This window comes from Lucilia sericata, unplaced genomic scaffold, assembly GCF_015586225.1.
Source record: "Lucilia sericata isolate MDLA Ls3-8-SP2 unplaced genomic scaffold, ASM1558622v1 Contig001241F_arrow, whole genome shotgun sequence".
Classification (NCBI taxonomy): Eukaryota; Metazoa; Arthropoda; class Insecta; order Diptera; family Calliphoridae; genus Lucilia; species Lucilia sericata.
Window position 1 is genome coordinate 72501 of NW_023995198.1, and position 11613 is coordinate 84113.

At 29.4% G+C, this 11613-nt stretch overlaps 2 protein-coding genes across 2 annotated transcripts; both read left to right on the top strand.

Annotated features, from left to right (window-relative positions):
• The first annotated feature begins 2456 nt into the window (after positions 1 to 2456).
• Positions 2457 to 5356, top strand: LOC119610595 (putative alpha-L-fucosidase). Its single transcript, XM_037965889.1, has 6 exons — positions 2457 to 2735; positions 2797 to 2938; positions 3869 to 3975; positions 4044 to 4293; positions 4486 to 5122; positions 5185 to 5356. The coding sequence occupies exons 1-6, from the start codon at positions 2519 to 2521 to the stop codon at positions 5296 to 5298; spliced, it is 1467 nt and encodes a 488-aa protein (XP_037821817.1). The 5' UTR covers positions 2457 to 2518; the 3' UTR covers positions 5299 to 5356.
• Positions 5357 to 5532: 176 nt separating this feature from the next.
• LOC119610596 (putative alpha-L-fucosidase) lies at positions 5533 to 8573 on the top strand. Its single transcript, XM_037965891.1, has 6 exons — positions 5533 to 5811; positions 5872 to 6013; positions 7184 to 7290; positions 7355 to 7604; positions 7709 to 8345; positions 8412 to 8573. Exons 1-6 carry the CDS (start codon positions 5595 to 5597, stop codon positions 8523 to 8525), a joined length of 1467 nt encoding a protein of 488 aa, XP_037821819.1. The 5' UTR covers positions 5533 to 5594; the 3' UTR covers positions 8526 to 8573.
• Positions 8574 to 11613: the final 3040 nt, after the last annotated feature.

Here is an 11613-nt window from a genome sequence, read left to right on the forward strand (position 1 = left end):
AGCTTAAAGGTGTTATACTTAAAGTATAACACTTTCCAACAAACTATACTAAATACTTACACTATGCATTACATATTATTAACTAACAATAAAACAAACTCAACTCAATAAATCTGCAAGCAATAGTTGACAGTAAAATACAAAAACAATTATAAATAATTCAATCGACTCACAGAGTTTTAAGTTGTTAAATTTTTACTTAAAAAAACCAAATCGCCATTACATTACATTTTATATAATACCTTGATTTGTTTTTTCCTGCCTCCTTGTTTTTTTGCTGGAAAATTCTTTAAGAATTTCTTGTTATGTGTTAACTTTAGTTGAATTATAATTTCATACAGATAAATATTAAACACTTTTTTGAAATATTTTATTTCTAAATTTGGTAGTTTCTACTTTTTATAAATACATTAAATTAAACTTAAAATATTTTATGCATTTTTATAAATTATTATAATCCTTATCTTATTATTATAAACAAAAAGAGTAAATTATTTAAGCAAATATCTTTTTTTACATTTTAACATACAACTAAGTTTAAAATTAAATCTATCATTTCACACATATACATTTTTTCAACTTGATCTATAAGTAATATGACTAAATAAAGTTTTTTGAAGCAAATAAAATCTGCAAAGAAGTTATTGATTAATTTGAGGTCTTTTGATGGCGGTTCATACTTATTGGGCATGAATGAATTCAATTTGGAAATTGTTTACAAATTGTGTTACTTACTTACTTACTTACTTACTTACTTACTTACTTACTTACTAACTAACTAACTTACTTACTTACTTACTTACTTACTTACTTACTTACTTACTTACTTACTTACTTACTTACTTACTTACTTACTTACTTACTTACTTACTTACTTACTTACTTACTTACTTACTTACTTACTTACTTACTTACTACTTACTTACTTACTTACTTACTTACTTACTTACTTACTTACTTACTTACTTACTTACTTACTTACTTACTTACTTACTTACTTACTTACTTACTTACTTACTTACTTACTTACTTACTTACTTACTTACTTACTTACTTACTTCTTACTTACTTACTTACTTACTTACTTACTTACTTACTTACTTACTTACTTACTTACTTACTTACTTACTTACTTACTTACTTACTTACTTACTTACTTACTTACTTACTTACTTACTTACTTACTTACTTACTTACTTACTTACTTACTTACTTACTTACTTACTTACTTACTTACTTACTTACTTACTTACTTACTTACTTACTTACTTACTTACTTACTTACTTACTTACTTACGTACTTACTTACTTACTTACTTACTTACTTACTTACTTACTTACTTACTTACTTACTTACTTACTTACTTACTTACTTACTTACTTACTTACTTACTTACTTACTTACTTACTTACTTTACTTACTTACTTACTTACTTACTACTTACTTACTTACTTACTTACTTACTTACTTACTTACTTACTTACTTACTTACTTACTTACTTACTTACTTACTTACTTACTTACTTACTTACTTACTTACTTACTTACTTACTTACTTACTTACTTACTTACTTACTTACTTACTTACTTACTTACTTACTTACTTACTTACTTACTTACTTACTTACTTCTTACTTACTTACTTACTTACTTACTTACTACTTACTTACTTACTTACTTACTTACTTACTTACTTACTTACTTACTTACTTACTTACTTACTTACTTACTTACTTACTTACTTACTTACTTACTTACTTACTTACTTACTTACTTACTTACTTACTTACTTACTTACTTACTTACTTACTTACTTACTTACTTACTTACTTACTTACTTACTTACTTACTTACTTACTTACTTACTTACTTACTTACTTACTTACTTACTTACTTACTTACTTACTTACTTACTTACTTACTTACTTACTTACTTACTTACTTACTTACTTACTTACTTACTTACTTACTTACTTACTTACTTACTTACTTACTTACTTACTTACTTACTTACTCAGAAAAAATTAAAATTGTTAAAATCGGACGAAAATGCCAAAAATGTACATGTCGAAGAAGAGCTACTTGGTCCGCTCCTAGAGCGTTAAATACGAGAAGCCATTGGCTTTTACGTTCTCAATTCTTTTCTATTGAACAAGTCGTTGGGAAATACCAAATTTATTTCCAAAAAATTATATTCCGTCCCACTGTTTTGTGCAACACAGATAGAACACGAAGATACCATCTACCTACTCAACTTAAGAGTTCAACATAAATGATTTTTATCAGCAAATGAGTTGTTTTCCATTGTGCAACAACATCTGTAAAAACATGCTCAATTAAAAAGTAAACAAATGTATAAATCCACAATTGAGAATGAATGAGTATCTATTAAAACGAAACAATTGAGCTGAGTTTACAATTCAAAAGTGTAGATAGAATTTGTTAAATCAGTGTGTATAATACTGTGAGAGTTGATCTATACTAGAGCTAATCAGCAGCGATTAGTTTAATTCTTAAATGGAAAATAAATTTTTATTTGCATTAATTTTAACCTTTTGTGCAATATTAAGTACTTGTGCAAAGGTACAAACAAAATACGAACCAAATTGGTCAAGTCTAGATACAAGACCATTGCCCACTTGGTATGATGAAGCCAAAGTTGGTATATTCATACACTGGGGTGTATACTCAGTACCCAGTATGGGTTCTGAATGGTTTTGGACAGATTGGAAAAGTAAGTTTTTATATATTTTATACATTAGATGAAATCTTTATAAAATTTTGTATATTTTTAGATCTAAAATATAAAAATTACGTTGATTTTATGGAGAAGAATTATAAACCCGGCTTTACTTATCAAGAGTTTGCTCAAGATTTTACTGCTGAGTTATTTAATGCCACTCAATGGTCTCTATTATTTAGAGACAGTGGGGCAAAGTGAGTAGAAGATGTTTAATATTGATCTATTAAGTGTAAATATAATGTCAAAATTTTTAATGATAATGAGACAAATATGGACCTATTTCCAAAAAAATATTTGGTGCAATAATTTCGTGTTACATTGACCGAAGGAATATACATATATTTAAACAGTTTAGAACTGAACTGAACTAGAACTGAACTCAAACTGAACTAAAATTGAACTACAACTGAACTAGAACTGAAACTTGAACTAGAACTGAAACTTGAACTAGAACTGAACTTGAACTAGAACTGAACTGAACTAGAACTAAACTAGAACTGAACTAGAACTGAACTGGAACTGAACTAGAACTGAACTAGAACTGAACAAGAACTGAACAAGAACTGAACAAGAACTGAACTAGAACTGAACTAGAACTGAACCAGAACTAAACTAGAACTGAACTAGAACTGAACTAGAACTGAACTAGAACTGAACTAGAACTGAACTAGAACTGAACTAGAACTGAACTAGAACTGAACTAGCACTGAACTAGAACTGAACTAGAACTGAACTAGAACTGAACTAGAACTGAACTAGAACTGAACTAGAACTGAACTAGAACTGAACAAGAACTGAACTAGAACTGGAACTGAATTAGAACTGAACTAGAACTGAACAAGAACTGAACTAGAACTGAATTAGAACTGAACTAGAACTGAACTAGAACTGGACTAGAACTGAACTAGAACTGAACTAGAACTGAACTAGAACTGAACTAGAACTAAACTAGAACTGAACTAGAACTGAACTTTAACTGAACTAGAACTGAACTTTAACTGAACTAGAACTGAACTAGAACTGAACTAGAACTGAACTAGAACTGAACAAGAACTGAATTAGAATGGAACTAAAATAGAACTGGAACTGAACTATACATTTGTTTGTAAATGTCATATTTTTAGATATGTGGTCCTAACCAGTAAACATCATGACGGTTATTGTCTGTGGCCTTCAGAACAATCATTCGGTTGGAATTCTATGGATGTTGGACCCAAACGAGACATAATAAGTACGTTTGTGGTTTTGAATCAAAAATATAAGAGATTTAAATCAATATAAAATTTCCCATAATTTTAGGAGAACTATCTTCTGCTTTGCGAAAGAATACCGATTTAAAATTCGGTTTATATTATTCATTATTCGAGTGGTTCAATCGCATGTATATCAATGATAAATTACATGTATTTTTACAACAAAATTATGTGACAAATAAAGTTAGACCCGAACAAAAGTATTTGATACAAGAATATTTGCCTGAAATTTTATGGTCCGATGGAGATTGGGAAGCACCGGCCAAGTATTGGAAATCTGAAGAGTTTATAGCATGGTAAGCTATAAAGAAAAATTTTTAACTTGTTTTACCTAAACTTGGGAATCATTTTATTTAGAAAAGAACATTTGATGGTCTTATAACATATTAGATACTTAATATCTTATAGATTTTGAAATGAAAATCTTAAAATTTCTATTACAGTATATAAAACATTACCTTTTAATTTATTAAAACACTTCCTTTCAGGCTTTACAATGACAGTCCAGTGGGTGATACAATTGTAACCAATGATCGCTGGGGAATTGGCACTGCTTGTTTACATGGAGACTTCTATAATTGTAAAGATCGTTTTAATCCTGGAGTATTACAGCCTCATAAATGGGAAAACGCTTTCACTTTGGATAAACAGAGTTGGGGTCAACGTTTTGATTTGACTTTAAAGGATTTTATGACAAGTGAAGAAGTCATACATCAAGTAGTTACTACCGTCAGTTGTAATGGTAATGTTTTGATCAATATAGGACCCACCAAATACGGCACCATTTTACCCATATTTGAAGAGAGATTACGTGACATGGGTGAATGGTTGAAAATAAATGGTGAAGCTATTTATGGCACGAAACCTTGGTTATATCAAAATGATAGCATCACTCCCTCTATATGGTACACTAGCAGGGTGGAGGGTAATAAACAACTTATTAATATCTATGCCATTGTTTTGGAATATCCCTATGATACTAATAGTGTAATTATATATCCTTGGGGCAATTCATCTACTGAATATTTGAATATACAATTAGTTGGCTTGGAATTATTAAATTCAATTAAAGAACGTAATATCAATTCAATAGAAATGTTGGGTTTGGAGGATTTGACTATAAAGGTAATTATATTGAATGTGGTTTTTATTAAAGTTTTTCAAAATTATTTATCATTTAATTTCAGTGGGATTTACATGGTTCAGCTTTACATCTAGAATTCCCACCCAAAAACCTTATTGATAAGAGAGGCCTAAAGCATGCCTGGACTTTTAAAATTGTCGTTAATAATGAAATATAATTTTGTAAAAACTAAGTAGTGTTAGTATAATTATTAAAGAAATCATTTCAACAACTGATTTTTATTGTTTCATTCGTTCACAGTTTTTTTGCGACGAACGAAATTACATATCAATATGCCATTAATTTTTGAAATAGTGGGTATAATAAACAAACTTTTAAACTCAGTTATTGAGTGCGAGTATATCTGACCGAACAAACAATTGAGCTCAGTTGACATTGCAGATGTTTATATATAAACTCAGTGTGTCTATTACTGCGATCAGCTCTAGAACGTACATCAACGATCATTGTTAAATGGGGAATACAGTTTTAATTATATTAATTGTAATATTTTGTACAAAGCTTAGCAATTGTGCAAAAGTAGAAACTAAATACGAACCAAATTGGTCAAGTCTGGATAAACGACCACTGCCCAGTTGGTATGATGAAGCTAAAGTGGGTATATTCATACACTGGGGTGTATATTCTGTTCCCAGTATGGGTTCTGAGTGGTTTTGGAAATATTGGAAATGTATGTTTTATTATAAATACGTTCGTTATACAATTCATTTTATTTTGTTTATAATTTTAGATTTTAAAAATACAAATTACGTTGATTTTATGGAGAAGAATTATAAACCTAACTTTTCTTATCAGGAATTTGCTCAAGATTTCACAGCTGAGTTATTTGATGCCACTCAATGGTCTCTGTTATTTAAAGACAGTGGGGCAAGGTGAGTAGAAAGTGATTTTTATTGATAAACTTAACAAGTGTTTATAATTAATTTAAATTTAAAAATTTAACTAATTTTTGTGGTTGTTTGGAGGGCATGTTTAAACTAATGAAACCTATTTAAAGTAATTTTCGGAAGGTAATATTAATTTCCTGCCAAATAAAACTAAACTTTATAAATTACTCTTTTGAAATATAAGCGTTTTACTCGTGCTTACGCAGGGACTCAAGTCTAAATATTGTCTATAGTAATTGAAAAAATGAACCCGATTAGCCGCTAACCGATCTTAGACTAACCTTGGCAAATATGTATTTGGTTCACAGCCTCAAAGGACTTCAAAGCAGTTGGCTAAAATATTTATTTGCATTACCAGAAAATGGTTAACGATATTCGACAAAAAACATGTCCTCCCCATAATGATATTTTTTACCTTTATCTAATCATTTTATTCAATTTAGAAGAATGTGCTCGTATGTATGTGAGAGAGTAAATTTCCATAATGTATGAAATTTTAAAGATATACAAAATTTTTATAAACCTGATTTATATCGAATTTTATTAGTTTAACTGCATATAAATCGAACTCTACTGTTTTGGCTCCAGTGGGTTAAACTCTAATATTTTCTCAAACCATAAATTGTAAATTTTATGGGCTATTTGTGTTTATTTAAAGTTTTCTTTATAGTAGGGAAACTACAAGACTTTAAGTTATTACCGCTAATTTTGCAAATGCAATTTTATGACAAAGTGTAAAAATGTAATAAGTTAATTTTTTATATATTGCTATATATGTATTTGACTAAATATATATATATATATATATATATATATAATATATATATATATATATATATATATATATATATATATATATATATATATATATATATATATATATATAGATATATATACCTATCTATATCTACCTATCTATCTATCTATCTATCTATCTATCTATCTAATATTATCTATCTATCTATCTTCTATCTATCTATCTATCTATCTATCTATCTATCTATCTATCTATCTATCTATCTATCTATCTATCTATCTATCTATCTATCTATCTATCTATCTATCTATCTATCTATCTATCTATCTATCTATCTATCTATCTATAGATTTAAGGTTTGGTTTTTCTAATAACTATCCAGAAATTTTTATTTTCAGATATGTGGTCCTAACTAGTAAACACCATGAGGGTTATTGCCTTTGGCCTTCAGAACAATCATTCGGTTGGAATTCTATGGATGTTGGACCCAAACGGGACATAATAAGTAAGTTCGTGTTTATTGCATATTATTCATATAAAACAATTTTAAATCATTATAATTATTAAAGGAGAACTATCATCTGCTTTGCGCAATAATACCGATTTAAAATTTGGTTTATATTATTCCTTGTTCGAGTGGTTTAATCGCATGTATATCGATGATAAATTGCACTTATTTTTAAAACAAAATTATGTAACGAATAAAGTTAGACCCGAACAAATGTATTTAATACAAGAATATTTGCCCGAAATTTTATGGTCCGATGGTGATGCGGAAGCACCCGCAAAGTATTGGAAATCAGAGGAATTTATAGCATGGTAAGAGAAACCGAAAAATTAAGACTTTCAAAGAAAATAATCCTTCAAAGTCTTTTCTGAATTACTGTTACCTAAAAATTAATGGGACTTTGAGACTTTTTCAGGCTTTACAATGACAGCCCTGTGCGTGATACAATCGTAACTAATGATCGCTGGGGTATTGGAACTGCTTGCATGCATGGCGATTTTTACAATTGTCAAGATCGTTTTAATCCAGGTGTATTACAGCCTCATAAATGGGAAAACGCCTTCACTTTGGACAAAGCAAGTTGGGGTCAACGTTTTGATTTGACTCTTAAGGATTTCATGACAAGTGAAGAAGTCATACATCAAGTAGTTACTACCGTCAGTTGTAATGGCAATGTTTTGATCAATGTGGGACCCACTAAATATGGTACCATTTTACCCATATTTGAGGAGAGATTACGTGACATGGGTCAATGGTTGAAAGTAAATGGTGAAGCTATTTATGCCACTAAACCCTGGTTGTATCAGAATGATATCGTTACGCCCTCTGTATGGTACACTAGTAAGGTAGATGAGGGAAGGCAACTTATAAATATCTATGCCATTGTTTTGGAATATCCCTACGATACTAATAGTTTAACTATATATCCTTGGGGTAATTCAACAAGTGAATATTTAAGTGTTCGTTTAGTAGGTCTAGATTTATTAAATTCAGTAAGGGAACGTAATATCTATTCGATAGAAATGTTGGGTATGGAGTATTCGCAAATTAAGGTATGTAATTGGTTTTATTGTGGTTTTTGGTATATTCAAAATATTTAAAAAATTTATTAATTTCAGTGGGATTTACATGGTTTCGCTTTACATGTGGTATTTCCACCTAAAAATCATATTGATAAGAGAAGACTAAAACATGCTTGGACCTTGAAAATAGTTGTTAATAGTGAAATGTAATTTGGTTAAAACTTTATAAATAAAATACATGTAAAAATGTTTATTATATTTTTGGAAGTCTATTATTCGATAAATATTCTTTGATAAAGGTTAGGATTTCATGAAACAAGTGTGGAGACTTACATATTTGAACAAATAGGTAATTGTATTTTAATATCAAATAAAATGTCATATAATTTGTGAAAAATTCAACTGAAAATCGAAAATGCACCGTTCGCTAGGCTTTTAGCCGTTTAAATGAAATAAAGAGAAAAAGAGAAAATACTTACTAGGAGATGTTTATAAACATTTACATCCATATGTTTATAAACATTTCATTATACTACTAATGTTTGTGAACTCTTTTTATATACACAAGTATATTTCTTCCAGGGATGGTAAATTCAGTACTATTCCAATATTTTTTTCAATTACATACATACATACCTTTTTTATTATAAACATTTGCTAAGTAGACCATATACTATTCAATAGACTAGTTAATAGACTAATCAACTGAATTGATCATTAGTTAATTATTACATTAGTTAATAAACTAGTTATTTAATAAACTAATCAATACACTAGTCAATAGGTTGATCTATAGTCAATAAACTAGTCCATAAACCAGTCAATAGACTAGTCAATAAAATAGTCAAAAGGTAAGTCAATATATTAATTTATAGAATAGTCAATAGGCTAGTAAAATATTAATAATATTAGAAGTCGCAACAGCTAAGATCCTCAAATTTTATGTGGGCAACTTTGACATCCATATGAACATTTGTGGACAAAATGGGAGGACTGGCTATAGTGGTAAAAATATAAAGAAAATATTAAGTCAGTATATCTGAGAAAATATAACACGTAGAGTCCAACAATTTTGTCATCCATGTAAACATTTGGGTAATAAATTGGCGGAATACCAATAGGGAGCGTGGTTTCTCCCATACAGCGTTGCCATATAAATGTCTACAAAATCTTTAAATTAAACAAAAACATTTTTTGTTTTTGCTAAAAAAAACTTCTTTTATAAGCAAACGAATCCTTGCTAGTACGTATTTTTGACACTTTCATAAACTAAATCAAAAATATTTCTGCTTAGAACAGACAAAAATCTGTCTTCAAGCACAAACGTACTTATTTTGCACGTTTTTCGCCGTTTTTTCTTAATTTTTTGCCCGTTGAGGTCCAACTTTTTAGTAAATATTTCTGATACTTTAAAAAGCTATATCGAAAATATGTTCGCAATAGAACCGATACAGTTCAGTCTTTAAGCGCAGAAATATTTATTTTTCCCGTCTACCGCTGTTTTCTCCCATTCATATCCTATTGACGCTCCAGACAGACATAGATCAATACGCCAAATTTGAAAAATTTCGAAATCGGTTTCGCCGTTTAGGCGTGATTGACGCACATACATACATACAATGGGTATTGCTAGTAAAGCCCCCTTCACGTGAACACACAAGTAATATGATCTGTCAAAATTTTGTGTAGAAGATAACGGATGGGATCGTCAAAACGCAATATATAACGAAATCATCACATATTGAGAGAAAATACGGATAGAAAATTTGACAGTCGTATGGCTCTCTTCATTTTTTGAAATTATTCAAAAAACAAGCAAGTCGCATTAGATCAGGGATGTATTTTTATGTAAACACACACAAAAGAGTGAAACAACTGTTTCCATCTTACTTTGTTATTGTTTTATACCAATCGTGTAAACACAAAAAATATAAATCATACCACTTTTATTCTCTTTTTTGTCATACGGATGGAATTTCATTTTTCTTTTTCATTAGACTTGTCGTACGTAAAGTGTGATCGTCTGAAGGGCCCATCTTTACCAATTGCTGTTAATTTTGCTGTAAACATGTATCCCCAATTTATTTAATGTTTCTGGCAACATACATACATGTGTATTTCTGTTTATAAACGTTTATAACACTTATCATGTGCGTGCTTTTTTTCGATAAAAATTAACGCATCATGATGACGACATTATTCACTTTAATAATTTTGTCTATTCATATAAAACCAAATGATTCATTCAAAACAAAAAACAATTATTTAATAAATAAAAACAAACACAAATTATTGCAAAAAGCCATTACTCGACACATTTTGTAAACAAACAGTGCATATTAGAAATAAAGAGAGTTGTTAAAATTTATTGTGAAATTGTTTCAAAATATGCAACAATCAATATTAGCAATTGAATAAAATGTTTAAGTCTTTTGATCGAAATTTCCAATAGAAGATTTCGTTTGAAACACATCGAAATATTTAACTATTTATATCGGATATTTTTAAAGAACGACAGTACACATGTGCTGTCGAAATCATTATTTGGAATTACTGTCGAAAAATGGATTGTCAGTAGGTCTCAAAGGTCGTGCGCTTTAACACCTGTCGATTATTTCCTGAAAAAAAAAAAAAAATAAATTCAATAAAAATATAATTAATCTATCACCAAAAGTTGATGAAAATAATTTAAAGTCACTTACCTCCTTAGCCATTGAAGATCTCAGCCTTATATCCATAATTACTTCAAGTAATTCATCACTTCTCTTTGATTTGATACAAAAGCTTCCACCATCCTACCAAATTATATGGACAACATAAAATATACAGCTGATAAACAAAGAACTAAATTTGTTCGAAATTGACAATTGTTTTTTTAATAGTAATATAACAGCTAGCAAGCAGTATGACAGTTGATAACTGTACAAACAAAATAAAGAAAAAACAAAAACACGCAAATGCAACTCCAAATGAATCTTGTGTAATAACAACAATAATTGTAAAACATTAGCAAACTGCCCACCATAAATATTTTTGGAACGTGGTGAAAAATTGAACATCGTAGGTTAGGTTAATTTGGCAGCCGCCCGAGGCAAAGCTCACATGGGTCCAGATAGGTCTCGTTGTGTTACCATGATATTAACACTTCACCTCCTTATTGAAGAGGGCGGAATTATTTCAGCTTTTTGGTCTGACAGATGAAGGTATTAATCGTTGCTGGATGCTCATCTGACAGACAGCTTTTGTCAACGATTGTACGCCGACTAAACATTTCCGGGGCAGTGACATAGAAAATGCT

Excerpts from the sequence above, each read along its gene's own strand:
- LOC119610595 (XM_037965889.1), top strand. The coding sequence starts at position 2,519 with ATGGAAAATAAATTTTTATTTGCATTAATTTTAACCTTTTGTGCAATA. Across the intron at positions 2,736-2,796 it reads GTTTTGGACAGATTGGAAAA|ATCTAAAATATAAAAATTAC; the intron begins GTAAGTTTTTAT and ends GTATATTTTTAG. Across the intron at positions 2,939-3,868 it reads TTTAGAGACAGTGGGGCAAA|ATATGTGGTCCTAACCAGTA; the intron begins GTGAGTAGAAGA and ends TCATATTTTTAG.
- LOC119610596 (XM_037965891.1), top strand. The coding sequence starts at position 5,595 with ATGGGGAATACAGTTTTAATTATATTAATTGTAATATTTTGTACAAAG. Across the intron at positions 5,812-5,871 it reads GTTTTGGAAATATTGGAAAT|ATTTTAAAAATACAAATTAC; the intron begins GTATGTTTTATT and ends TTATAATTTTAG. Across the intron at positions 7,291-7,354 it reads ACCCAAACGGGACATAATAA|GAGAACTATCATCTGCTTTG; the intron begins GTAAGTTCGTGT and ends TAATTATTAAAG.